At 39.6% G+C, this 14,162-nt stretch overlaps 1 protein-coding gene across 3 annotated transcripts; it reads right to left on the reverse strand.

The window, feature by feature from the left end:
* Positions 1-11,286: 11,286 nt before the first annotated feature.
* Positions 11,287-13,047, reverse strand: pou4f2 (POU class 4 homeobox 2). 3 transcript variants are annotated; one of them, XM_026360326.1, is made up of 3 exons: positions 12,714-13,047; positions 12,568-12,620; positions 11,287-12,288 (listed from the first exon to the last, which is right to left on the reverse strand). In XM_026360326.1, exons 1-3 carry the CDS (start codon positions 12,788-12,790, stop codon positions 11,327-11,329), a joined length of 1,092 nt encoding a protein of 363 aa, XP_026216111.1. In that variant the 5' UTR covers positions 12,791-13,047; the 3' UTR covers positions 11,287-11,326. The 3 variants fall into 3 exon arrangements, with proteins under 3 accessions (XP_026216111.1, XP_026216110.1, XP_026216109.1); XM_026360325.1 differs by having other exon boundaries at positions 12,568-12,623; XM_026360324.1 differs by having other exon boundaries at positions 11,287-12,259; positions 12,572-13,047.
* Positions 13,048-14,162: the final 1,115 nt, after the last annotated feature.

A 14,162-nucleotide genomic window follows, 5' to 3' on the forward strand; every position in this document is an offset into this window, starting at 1 on the left:
TGTGAAGCATCATTAGCCTGAATAGGGGTTAATAGAGGTTACATCACAATGGTAATAGCTGGTCAGTTGCAAGATCTTAGCCGATCACTGGTCTTGTCTTTTTTTCCATTACATTATCACAAATTATATTTCATTGCAGTTTGATTAACTATTTTGCATACTATAACCCATAGCTCTATTAAATGCTGCCACAACCAAGTTTCCCTGTCAGCAAACACACTCAGAAATCTAGTTTGCTTCTTTCCTCCTTGGGTAAATGAGCTCTTTTCTCTGGGTTAGATGTCCTGAGGCAGCCACTTGGCAGAGGGTGAAAGAAATGGCAAAAAGGCATCCACACAAGTGGGACATGGGAGCAGATGGGACACTGATTGCAGTGTTGTTTACAGCTGTTGAGGTCCTTCCACTCTACTATATAGAGGTCAGAAACTATGTCTGCCTGCTACATTTCCCAGCACTGCCACTGAGATACACAGGCATCTCCCCGGCAAAGCTCAGTGTCAATATTAGGGAATTCAAAGAAATGCTTTTGGAGTATATTTTTATTATTTTTGAATGGTTCTTTTTTTTTTTTTTGTTGTTAAGATTTATTTTTTTCCTCAAAATGTTTTGTATGAAAAAATGCTATCTGTACGTGCTCACACTTTCTTTTGTTGAGGCTTTCGGAAAGTGAGTAAGAAATAAAAAGGATAGCAGAGAGTGAGAAATGCAGTATTATAGTAAGTTTCTGGAAGGAAAGCCATCCAACACAAAGGTCTCTGACGATCATTAACATTTCTTTATGTTCGCATTGAATCACTTTATATGGGTTTTACTAGGAACGTTACCCATTCAGGATCACTCCATCAGGGTGCTGACTACACTCTGTATCTCAAGCAATAATAGCCCAGAGCGGCAGGTGAAATATATCCAAAGTAATCAACCTTTTGCAAAGACACCTCAGGAGCACACATTACAACAGCACAGTGTAATCTAATATAGTGGGTGGCATCAACTGGCTTTGCTGAGACATTATTTCCATCAGAGTATGCGCATGGCAAGATCATGCAACTATTCATTGGCAATAAAAATACCTGTATACTGCTCATTTTCATCATAATTAACATACTGCCAGAAATGTGGACTGGATGGTTAATCAGAAATATTTAGCACTTTTCTGACAGACATTCTGGTAATATAAAATAAATAAATAAAACTAAATATAAATAAATTCTGTGCAAGAATCTTCTGATGACTATGCTTTTAGCAAATTGCTGCAAAGTACAAATTCTTTGGTCCTTAGATGGGAAAATCTTTTGATGGCTCATTTCCACCATGATTGGCACCAGTCTGTAGCCAGGATATGGCCAATAAAGGCTGAAATACTGCAGTTACAGTTAAAGTACACACAAATGACCCAGTAAAGATATAAATGTGAGGCTTTGCAAGACTAGTAATGTTCTGTAAATGAGTGGGTATAATACTGAATGATTTTAAAGAGACAAAGTGGAAGGCCGCAGCACAAAAACCTTGGGTTTCTTTGTAACATGGATTCTGTCTCTGGAGTTTCTCCACTCAAATTTAAACAGTTGCTTAAAAACACACTATTGTGAATTATGCCACTATTTGCAAATCCATACAGCTGTGCACTATTTATATTGAGGCATCTCTCTCTATTTCTGGCTTGCTTAGCAATATTGGATCAGATTTGCAGTTTCAGTTTTCTTTGCATCAATGTAATAAAGTATTTTAATTTGTCAGGTGTTTCATTTAATAGATCAAATGACTATATAATCTTTCTTTCTCAATTGAGTTTTTAGAGAATGTATAGAAATTACAATGATATACATCAATATCCTGATAAAATTATCTGTGTTACGACTGCACCACAGTGATTTGTCTGTATCACCCACTGCCTTGTAAGCATTTAAAACAAAAAGTTGCATTTACAACTGCAGATTTTCAAAGTATCAACCTTTGATACCCCAACAAGACCATTACAGTACGCAAGGAGATAAAAATGCTGTCAGTGTAATAAAGTTGATACCAATTGCAACTACCCTTATCATAAATCAATACCATTGATATCCCTGCACCACATTCATGTATGGCATGCATCTCTGCATAATGGGCATTGAGTGTATTGCAGTGATTTGTGGTGCACATAGACTGAGGAACATAAAAGAGAGATGAACAGACATAAAGCAGCGCGTGTGGGAAGCTTGGAAACCTTATAGATTGTCTCATTAACAAGCCAAGATCCAAAGCGTAGAACAGTCTAATGGGATACTCCTGAGTGTATGTGATTTTTGCCATCTATACTGCTTCTATTTCTGTACTGGCGTTCATGCCAACCATAGAGACGTATATTTTTTAGATATTTTGAGGAGTCGTAGTCTCTTAGTGTAATCAGAATCCCTTGTTTTATTTTTTTCCTGAAATAATAATATCCAAAATCTGACCGTTGTGACATGATATAAATGATTTCACTGTTTTCAACACTGCAGCACTAAACACACAAGAGCACAGAACTAAAGTAGATAAGCAACGACATGAGGGAAAAGGTTTCAGTCTGAAAATGTATTATTGACATTTCCTTTTCAAAAGCCTGAGATGAAGAAATAAAAATATAAAAGATGTGTCTTATCAAATTCATTATTTAAATTTTAAAGATTTTATTTGAAATGCAGTGTTATTTCTGATCCCTGTTGGAGCGATCTGTGTGGGTCTGTGACTAACAGGAATTCCCTATGAAGCCCAGTATAATAAAGGATTTATTCCATCACCAAAAGTAGGTTAATTTATTAATGTCTAGTGTTGTTTAATATGAAGGTATTCTAGTAGTTAATGTATTTTTAATAATGCAAATATTTTAATTAGCCCAACCCCCTTACCATGCTTGTAATCTCAAGTGTATAGTGTTTAGTGCTGGGTCAACGTACACACACTCAGACACTACTCCTCTTATTCATCCATTCATCATACCTCCTAAATAACCTTTTAAGTCATGAGGATGATAGAGGTTTTGCATGCAAAAATCTTTTAGTTTATTTCAACCCAGCACAATAAAACACAAGACTTTTGGTTGATAATTTTTCCGTGTTAAAGGTCAAAATAAAACAAGGAGAGCATAATAAGATGTATTTATTGCACACAAATAACTGTCAAACCTGCCAATTACTTCACAGTGGAAGAAGTTAGTACAAACTATTTTTAAGAAAAATAAAAATATATATAAATAAAAAGATCAAATCAACATATCACATGTCAAAATTAGAATAAACTCTAACATTGGTGCAAACCACAATTTGAACTGCTTTGAACCAGATGTTCTGTTTACCTGTAGCTTATATTTGCCCAGTAGCCTATATGCTGTACATGCATCACCGATGCTCACGCTAAAACCGAAGCAGTGAGGAGACACGGAGAGAGGCACCTGACAGACTCCCAAACGCAAATGATTATTTCGCTGTGCGTTCCACAGCCTGTTGTGCATCGTAGGTCTCCTTGACATGAATGTAAAAGTAGTCAAGTAGATGTAGTGGTTAAGTAACTAGTTAAATTCTTGGGCTATTCCAGTATGAAATTGGGTATTCATTGTATGAAATATTTATATTTTGACAGAAGCATCAAAAATGATAACTTATAACCGCAGTGGGTTATGAACTGGGAATCATCAAAAGACAGTCAATTAATACTGTGACCACTCAATCATACTGCTTAATAATAGCTAATTGTTTTGCTGTATAATGTGCACACATTACACAGGGCTCTAGGTAGATTTAATCCGAAAATATAGTAGATCTGTGTTTGGTGTTTTGTGCGCGTGTGTGTGTATTGGTGTCCTTATTGGTGCTTTGAGATGCATAGCCATTGAGGCCATAATTTAGTCCATTATGTCCTCTGGTTTGCAGTCATAGCCCCAGGCCTCTGGCACTGAACGTTGTGTCATTTGCTACCAACTGGGTTTTTGATGAGAGTGTGTGACCTAGACGCCCCATCCCTCACCACTGTCTCATTCCCTTTATTTACATCTGTCTTTAGCATTCTAATTACTCTCTTTATTGCTTTAGCCTGGAGGAATCTGTTATACTGCAGGAAAAAAAGGACTAAGGACACTGGAGTTTTAACCAATAATAAAGCAGCATAACTCCCATAACCCATAGGCAAAGATTGGGCCTGTGAGGGTCTCCTGTTATGGGCCATGGGCAAGATAACTATGGAAAAATGTCAGCGCACAGAGTTTATATGCAGGGATCTATTTGCTTTTGTGATGTGTGAATTTCCAAAACAATTTGTTTTCAGTTTAGACTAACACAAGCAAAAGAGAATGGGGTTTTCCTTATAATACCCAGTTTCATAGTTGTTTGGCTTGTTTCAATCATATTGTAAGCAAATGTTAGATTAGATTTTAGACAAGTAATATTGCTAAATGTATTTGAAAAACACAGTGCCACATTAAAATGGTGCTTTAAATCATACCGAAAGCAGGATGCACACACAGTACATCATCTGTTCTTATTTTGGACAATGTCAGTGCAAAAAAACTTTTAAATGTTCTGTCTCTTCCCACAGAATTTTATGAAATGGCATCAAGAGCAGGCACAGCAGTCTTTAATGAGCTCTCAACTTTAAAGACTTGAAGGATATTAACAAGCTGCTTGACAAATGGTGCTTAGAAGCACATTAAAGACGCAGCTAATGGTGCGCATAATGACGGCTAATTTTCGATCAGATATAAATTAGAGCCCCCAACAGTTATTTGCCTTAAGGACTTTATGTAAATGATTCTGCTCTGTATAAACTGAAAACCGAAGTGAGTGAGTGAGGGAGAGAGAGGGAGTGAGAGAGGCTAGCACTCCTTGTGGGTATGATTAATAGATCTGCAACAGAGCACGGCTGTCAAAGCCCAATGAACACACATCCACTAGACGGCTCTACCACCTTCTCATTAAGGTCCAATCTCTACGAAGTCTACAACTTACTCAGAACACCAAAACAGCCTCTGAGAACAAGTGAGTCTAAACTACGACGGTTTTAAAAAGATCAGGTGAAAAGGCGAAGCGAGGATGAGACCTAGCTGTTCATAAACATGTATACCACCTAGTGTTGTTAAATATTTGACAACTGAGGGCACTTGGATGCCCTTAATTTGGTCCTTAGGTGATAATACATGGAACTAAGTACATATTGTGTGACTGAATTATTACGAATTATAATGGACACAGTTAATAGCTCATATAGTTGAGGAGTCAACAACTTAAGGTGTCAAAGGTCCTGATATGTGTCCTTGTTCATATTTGTAGAATGGATAGGATATGTGAGTGATGTGAACTGTTTTTCTAGTTTGATGTAAAATAGGTTGCAGATTAAAATCCGGGGTTTGGAATATCCTTCAGATTGACACAAATAATTTATACAAAGATTGATTGATGGACTAGACGCCTAGCAATTTATACAGCAATATTGTTTTGTTTTGTTTTTTAAAACCTTATTATCTACCTGTCCTGCTTTATAAAATTTGTGCTAGTCTTAAAGTAACCAAACCTTAACTGGACAAGTTTATGTGCACTGCAAGTTTTGGGTTTTCTCCATTTTCAAAACATTACAGATGTTATTACAGAGGACTTTTAGTCATTGAATCCCAATGAATACTGTTTATTAATGAATGTATTACAAACGCCCTAATTGCATCTGCTGTTGTGAGGCATATTTATGTTTTTCATAAATTAGATTAAAACACATAATTTTTATTTTATTTTGAAGGGCATATTTGTCATCATCATCAGCTTGTATTATTTGTAATCACCTCATCCTTCCTGAATTAAGTCTTAGTTCTACATTTAAAATTGTACAGTAGATAAAGACAAGCAAAAGGTTCAATCAATTATACAAATTTTTATGCTGAGTGACCCTCATTCAGCTGGGAGTCTGGACATGTATTTGTGTTACCCTATTTATGTTTTTGTTATTTTGTATGAACAGCACATTACGACAAGCATCAAATGACAAATTTATAGAATAAATAATTTTACGTCCCTACAATTTCTTCTTCCTTTCTATCTGGGCTCTAGTGTAACAGTGTAAGGAGTTTTTAAACTGGTTTCCCTCACACCCTCTATCTGTAAGAAAAAGTATTGCAGAGAATTTAAACGTCCATAATTTTTTTAGGTTGGGAGATGAGTCCACTTTCAGTTTCACAATAAACAGAAACAGTTTTCATTAAAATAATCTTTCATTTGCAGCACAGTGGGATGAATTCTCTGCACTGTGCTTATTGTTGTGTTGTGTTTATTGTTATATATATTTATCGACCCCACTAGCATCCAAATTGTTGAATTTACTGAATGGACATGATCCGCCCTTGATAAAGCCTAAATATGTGCTCCAAGAAATAGTTGTATTGGAGCAGTCGAGCCATGGTGTAGACAATATTCCCCCTCAAGCAAAAGCATTTAAATATTAATTTACATTAATGTTGGAAAAAACACTCACAAAATGCAATGAACTGTATGGCAAATAAAGGAAAATCTACAAAATCAATAATTCTAATGTTGTATCGAAATTAAACATTATGTTACCTTTCTATTATTAACAAATACATGAGAGAGATGAAAAAGCGCTGGGGAAAAGGAAGAAATTTGGTATTTGCATCCACATAATGGTTATGGTGGCGGACACATGTCAGGGGTGACTGTGGCCTCTCAGCACCCACCCTCTAATCACGCCCCTGAGCTATTTTACTGAAGATACTGTGAGAATCACCAGTGAGGACACATTCACATGATTTGACTTTGCAAATTCAGGTTTTGTTTTTTTTTTTATGGTTGTGTTTCACAGCAGGTGTATAACTTTATATTTGATGCCCATATTATAACATGTACATATTAATTTTTATTTAATTGCATCAAAACTATGAGTTGCCTTAAAATAAAGGAACATGTCTTTATGTCAATATACAGAGTTTGCAACACGACTTCTAGACTTCAAAATAAAGGTTATGCAACACGGATCGTTTTTTAAAACGATTGGCTGTTTTTCGGTGTTCATGTCGTGTCCAACATTAACATAATTTTTGTTTAATTATAGTTGCAGTAGTACAAAGTGAGGTGAGTGTCAGTCAACACGGAAACTTGCAGTTTTAATGTCAGTTTCCAACTTTAGTCTCGGATGTGTCCTGTAGCACAGACATGATGAACAACAGCAGCTTCGCTTCGGTTTAATTAGCAATTCAGTTTTCAGTCGGAGTAAAAAATGAGGATTTACAAACGTCTTTTGTTGGTGGAATGAAAAATATAGTATTTGAAGAAGAAAGTGTGCCTGCCCCTTGTATCAACTCTTCTCTTTCTGAGTGTGTGCGGCTGCGAGAGAGAGGGATGGAGCTGTTTCATTGGCAGATACACTGCGCCTTTCCCTCCTCTCCATGCCATCCTAGATCAAAAAGTATCCCACCAACCTCCTTCTAGCCATCCAATGCTGCTCCATCGATTAGTTTCTGGAAAACACTTAACAAACTAATGACTATTGATGGCTGATTAATATTGCATCAACAACAACTGATTGGCGACACTATCAAATGGCGATTGCCGCTTCACATGGAGGCAGCCATGTGACGGGTGTTGCACAATATTTTGGCGGCGCAAAGGAGCCAGCAGATGATAAATAAAGGGTTATATGGTGTGTAGCGCGCTCAATTTATGGCTTACAGTTCGTCTAATTCGAGAGCAGTCGCGTCTTTGAAGGCAGACACTTGGCGTAAATGTACAGTTAAAATATTCTACTCTCAGGTCCCCAGGCGGAGCTCCGACAGTCCCTGGCTTCATTAAATTTTCATCAGTATCCCTGTGAAAGGGGGGAAATGTTCAGGGGAAAGAGAAAAATAAAACAGAGCGCGTAATTATAACAAAAGGAAACAGGGTTGCCCTTTTCGTTTTGTAGAAAGCTCCCACAGTGTCTCTATGTGTACGTTTCAATGTATGGAGCCCATGCAGCCTGTGGCTTTAAGGCAAACTGTGTGGTTCACATATTTATTATATAAAAAAGACCTTCGATTTTCTGCATTGTGCTGTGTGTGTTTGTTTTCAGTGCTCAGGCCACATTGACTCACTATCAAAGGGTCCAGATCGATTTTCTCCCAATATGTGAAAGTGAATGCAGGCAGCAGCAGTCTGGTTGAGATGCTCTGTCTGTCTGTCTGCGTGTCTGTCTGCATGTCTGTCTGTCTGTCTGTCTGTCTGTCTGTCTGTGCAGAGCTCCGGCTTGTCAAGCTGCAACGATGCTCACTGCATAAAGTTAATTTCAATTCCCGATGAGACCCTCAGTCGGCAGCCCTCCCTGACCAGCGGTAATTAACCGGGATAGCTAATGACTACTTAACTCGCTCTTCATAATTATCTGGTTTTCATAATTCGATGTGTAATTTAATAATTCGCTCTTATTAACGTATTAAGTGAATGGCTCATTTAGAGGAAATTAGAAGCACTCACCAGGAGCATCTTTTAATTGATGAACCATCATCGCTGTCTCGTTAATAATGCTGGTTTTGATATTCTTAATTTGTCACGAGAATGGGCGGCTGAACATGTTTTAGTTTATGGATTATTAAAATGCAGCTGTTTTCCTGTTAGATGATTTTCAAGAAGAATAAACGTGACACGTTGTAATTGAGATAAAATTAGTAAAAAAAAAAAAAAATAAAGGAAAATCAACTGATTTGACAGATTTTAACACCTGGGGGTGCATAAGAAGAATTATGATGTTAGAAAACAATAAAAATACCTGACTCAACATTTTCAGGGTCAAACCTCTAAATGGCTAATGATTAGATATTTTGAACAGGTGTGTTTTTTTTTTTATATTTCAAGTATTGTAAAAATCACCTTCCTTCCTCCTGTTGGCATAACATTTGCTGTTATAATGAGTTTAAAATTATCCAAAAAAAATAAAATAAATGCATGCAGATGTATTCCAGGTGCTGTAAATAATCAGTGTAAACGTGGAGGACAGCTTTCAGAAATGCTAATGTTTGGCTCTCAGATATCTGTCCATGGTGCTGAAACGCTGGCTCAGCTCTCAGCCATCCAGCCCTGAAGCCCCCAAAACAGCAGCTCTGCTGTGGACATCACACTCAAAATGCCTTTTTTTTTTTTTTTTTTTTGCACTTTCCTCCTTCTCCACCTCCTCTTATCTAACCATAACTTCGAACCAAAGGTTTTTGCTTCAAAGCCTGTGAGCCAGCATGCACGAACGAAGCATGTTTGAGTGTGTATTTAAATAGAGACGGGCACGTTGGCAGGCGAGCTGTTTTTCTGGCGGGCTGACATCTGGCAAGTCTGCGCTCCAGGGACCCATCCAGCTCTCCATAGACCCCCTGATTAGACTCTAATAGAATATTAGCATTTGCTCTCAGGTAAGGCAACAGTGAGCTGCATAAGCTGGCAGCACGTCAGTGGAGAAGCCACGTGTGTCTTTAACATTGATGGGATGGCTCCTGTAAGGCCTGTTTCATGATCAGGCCTGGAGGAGGACGGTGGAATGAGAAGTTAAAGGCAAAAAGCAATTTCTAATTGCATTTTACGTTTTTATTTTAGTTATTCATCTCTTACCCAGACAGTGGGAGAACAGATTGGGTGTAGGGATGGGGGTGAGGTTCCTGCTAGTGCATTGCTCATGAGCACATGAACAGGGCTCACGACCGTTTCTAAAAACCAAACCTGACACCTTTTGGTAAAGCCAAAATCATGTTGCCTCTAAAAAAATGGCAATATTCGTAAGTCAGATAAGTCTAAAGAAGCCACAAAATATCGTCTTAAAAGCTGTGCAGCCCACAGCTAAACCGTTTCCCTCCTCCTCATCAATAAATAAGTAGATTAATAAATAAAAGAATATTAATATGTCGGGATGAGCCACGTTACACAGTGTAGTCATGGAAAACATACGATTAAATGTTAAAGTTTGTTCTTTAATGAAACACATATTGCAGTTCAATAATTAAATAAATTAAAATTACATGGATGTAATAAATTAATAGAATAATTTAACCAGGAACCAAAAGCAACATACATTACAGAAATAAGTTACCTCAGCTAAAACAGCAATACAGCAAAAACCTGTACGGATATATTTATGTGCATCGACTGGTTCCAATGAAATATTTACATTTTACACTTATACTTCCATGAAGCTGTTTCTTTTCTCTTCAAGAAAAAACATTACTTAAACAAGGTGATTTTAACAAGCAACGACTTCATAATGATGCGCGTATATTTATACAAATAAAGAGCAGAAAACATACATAAAATAATTTAAAAAGAGAATACTATCTCATATATATCTCGATTGTACCATCTCAAAGGTTAGAAATCGTAAATTAAAATTTGTGACTGTCTATTTCACAGTCGTTTCCCTTTAAACTAGAACAACACGCTTTAAGTTGCTGTCAGAATTTGATTTTCTCAAGCAAAACGAGGAGGGGGGAATCCCAATAAATATATAATGAAGTAAACATGACCTCACTCAATAAATAGTTCATAAGATGCCGGCCCACGCTGGATTGTAAACTTATTGCAGCCGGCAAGAAAACACATTTTTCAAATTGCAATAGTTACTATTCCGATATTTGCACGTACTGAGGCCTAATAATAAACAACGCTACCCTAACCCATACCCCGGGTATCTTGAAAATAGATCCCTGACTCTGATCACGCATTGTAACAAAATAAGTGGAATTAATTACACATTTAGACACAAAATTAAGTGTGTGACGAGTAAATTATTCATTTACATAGGGTTATTTGGCAGTAATCTAATATTAGCTTTCAAGACCAAGTAGTGTGTTGTCCACGTAATTCCCTCATGGACCCTGAATTAATGTCAGACTGCATCGTCATGAGCTCGCAGGGAAAAATGTTGCTTATTTCATAAGCCACAAAATCTAGACACCAATAGTCACCAGCCAAGTGCTTTGAATTCAACTAGCCTCGTTTTGTGTGGAAATAACAATGCTGTTTTCACTGGATCCTGACTAGAGGTCTCATTTGAAATGAACCCTACATCAAACTGGAAGCATTGGAAAGCATAGTAAGTGTGGAAACAGTGGTCTTACTTGCTTTGTCAAACGATGCTTTACTTGACTCCACATCTGCCTCTCAGCGAGTGGGGTGGGTGGGTTGGGGGGTGATGGGGGGGGGGTTCGAGTTTATCAGTCACTGATCAGTTTTAGGAATTTTTCGAAGTTCAAAGCACAAAGTCATCGATGATTGGAAAAAAAAAGGTGTGAGATAGGAAATATGATACAAATCGTCTTTAAACAGTTCCAAGTCTTTACGCGGGCGGTGGTTTAAAGCGGTTTCTAGACGCATGCAGAGTATTTCATTCGTTTCTGTTTCTGTCGCTGGTTGCAAAACCAGACCCGCACCACGTTCTTTTTCAGGTCCAGCTTTTCTGCGATTGCTGCGATTTTCTCCGAGGAGGGACGCGGCTGAATGGCAAAATAGGCCTCCAGTGATCTCTTCTCCGGCGCAGCTATCGACGTGCGCTTCCTCTTTTTCTCCGCGCCGTTGAACAACTCGGGTTTATTAAGTTTCTCCCTGTGTGATTTCTCGGCTTCTTCTAGCCACGCTTGCAGGATGGGCTTCAAAGCAATCATGTTGTTGTGAGAGAGCGTGAGGGACTCGAATCGGCAGATGGTGCTTTGGCTGAGGGAGCCCACTCCAGGTATCTTCAAGCTGGCTAAAGCTGCCCCTACATCCGCCTGGGTAACCCCGAGTTTGATCCGTCTTTGCTTAAACCTCTCTGCGAAGGCTTCCAAGTCCCTTGGATCGGCGTCCACATCGTTCATGCCCATATGCGGTGGTAGCCCGTGGGCATGAGCCATGTTGATGGCTGCCTGGTGCATGTGGTTCATGCCCGCCATGTGGGCAGGGTGCGCAGGCGTGGAAACCACCGAGCCATCCGGTCCAGCCATGGCTCCTAGTGCCAGTCCTGGGGTGATGTGGTCCAGCAGGTCCCCCTCCAGTGCCTGATGAGGCTGATGGTGGTGGTGATGGTGGTGGTGATGGTGGTGGCCGGCCAGGGCGGACGGATGAGAAATAGGCACCGAGGAGGAGGAAGAGGACGACGAGGTGCAGGGGAGAGTGTTCATGGTGTGGTAGGTTGCGTCCGGCTTGAAGGGACTGTGATGTGGAGGGTGGTGGTGGCTCTTGGTCTGCGAGACTATATCCACCGCCGCTAGAGCTTCAGCCCGGGCCAACAAACTCTCATCCAAGCCTCCGAATATATTGCTCTGCAATTGCAAATAGAATGCACACATTACTGTCAGCAGGGAATTCTCCCTCCACTCCTCGGTTTAAAACATTTCCAGAATGTGAAAAAAAGAAATCCTAAAAAGGAGCACACAAAACAAGACACATGCAACATCCCAGGTCATAAAAATTAATATGAAAGGCAAAGCCGACTGAATACATAAGTTGAGCAGAGGAAAAAAATATGGAGGTGTTGGGTGATTTGCTGTGCAGACATGAAAAAAACATCAAGCACAAAAAAAAAGTGGGCTGTCAAAATGTGCCTTTAAGCAGTGATTATGCAGAATACGTACCGGTGGGGTTGGGAGACAGGCTCGGCGCATCGCCTCCGAGCTGCTGCTGCTGCTGCTGATGATGGTGCTGCTGTGTCGGGAGGACGAGCAGGAGGAGGAAGGTGCATTGGAAGTCAAAGTGGAGGATGAGGAGGAATGCAACGAGGAGTACTTGGGTTCGGGCAAGCTGGTGTGGGCCATGGCAAAAGGCTGCTTGCTGTTCAGAGACATCATCATCATATTTGCGGGCGTCCAAGCCTCAGCAAGTTCCTTTTAATAAGTTAAGACTCCGCCTCCTCGATCGGGAGTTGAAGCCCAATTGCTTGCAGGAATCTCAAGTCACTGTCGAATAAAGTGTAGGCTGAAGACGGTCGTCCAACACTGAAGTTATCACATGTATTTCTTATTACTAGCGGAGGTATGGAGGTGTCTCGTCTTTATGGTGAATGAGATGTCGCAGGAACCAACGAGCCATGCAACTGAGCGCAGGCGACACCTTTTTCCTTTGTGGACTTTGTTCAAAAATAACTTTTCTCTTTTTTCTCCTTCAAATGGCTCCAACTTTGTATCATATAGGCTAAATATAGATTTTTTTTTTTTTTTGCCTTGGATCTTTTTTGTCTTTTTGCCAAAGCTCCTCATAGACGACCCCCCGAAAAAAAAAAAGCTGTAAAAAGTTTCTCTCCGTCTCTCAGGATTTCCAGAACACTTGACGTCTCACGCTGCTGCCGCTCTCGTTGACCTGTTTGTTTTTTTGTCAGAAGCTGCCGTCTTGAAAATGACCGTAAGTGAGAAGCAGTGGCGGTGACAGTCTCTGTACTGAACCTCTCCGACTACGTTGAATGCTGCGGGGACCCGAACTGCGTCTGCTCTGAGGCGAAGGGCAGACTGAGTCTCTCTCCGCCTCTCTCTCTCTCTCTCTCTCTCTCTCTCTCTTCCTCCCTCCCTCTCCTCCTCTCTCTCTCTCTCACACACACACCTCTCACTCTCCACATCTCTCTGTCTCTCAGCCTCTCACATAAACACTGTTTTCAGCTGTACCTGAAAAACCCTTTCATGATTTATTATTCTTCATTAGCCGCACCACCACCACCACCACCACCACCACCACCACCGCCGCTGCCGCCGCCGCTGGGGACTCTGCGCATGGGCAGTCTGCGAAAAGACATTTATTTCCAATGACTCTACCTCTTACCACCAAGAGCTCCTCACCAACACCACGTCCTGTGAAGTTTAGAGACTGTTGAATATTGGAAAAACAATTCAACTTGTGCCAAAAGACGATCGCGTCAGTGAAGAAGCAGGAAAAAAGGAGACGGACACCATGGACAGCTCCTCTCCTACATTAATAGGCTAAAAGAAATCAAAGTTATTATTGCAAAGTAAAAAAATAATTACTGTGAATTTAAAATAGCAAAGTAAAAAAAATGAAACGCATCCCAACATGTTTGGCAGCTGCTTAGATTGTGACATTTCTATCTAAATTTATAGTGACTTCAAATTATCGCCTCTAATTCAGTTTTCCTTTTGTTGATATGATTATTTTATCAATCTCAAAAACCTCGGGTTAAATACGAGAAATCAATTAGTCAACTTTGCAAAAAAAGGAAGA

This window comes from Anabas testudineus, chromosome 1, assembly GCF_900324465.2.
Source record: "Anabas testudineus chromosome 1, fAnaTes1.2, whole genome shotgun sequence".
In the NCBI taxonomy this organism is placed as follows: Eukaryota; Metazoa; Chordata; class Actinopteri; order Anabantiformes; family Anabantidae; genus Anabas; species Anabas testudineus.

What these genes read in the sequence shown, in the direction of transcription:
- pou4f2 (XM_026360324.1), bottom strand. Translation starts at nt 12,790, where the DNA reads ATGATGATGATGTCTCTGAACAGCAAGCAGCCTTTTGCCATGGCCCAC. An exon ending in CCTGTCTCCCAACCCCACCG is followed by an intron (nt 12,260 to 12,571) that starts GTACGTATTCTG and finishes TTGCAATTGCAG; the next exon opens with AGCAATATATTCGGAGGCTT.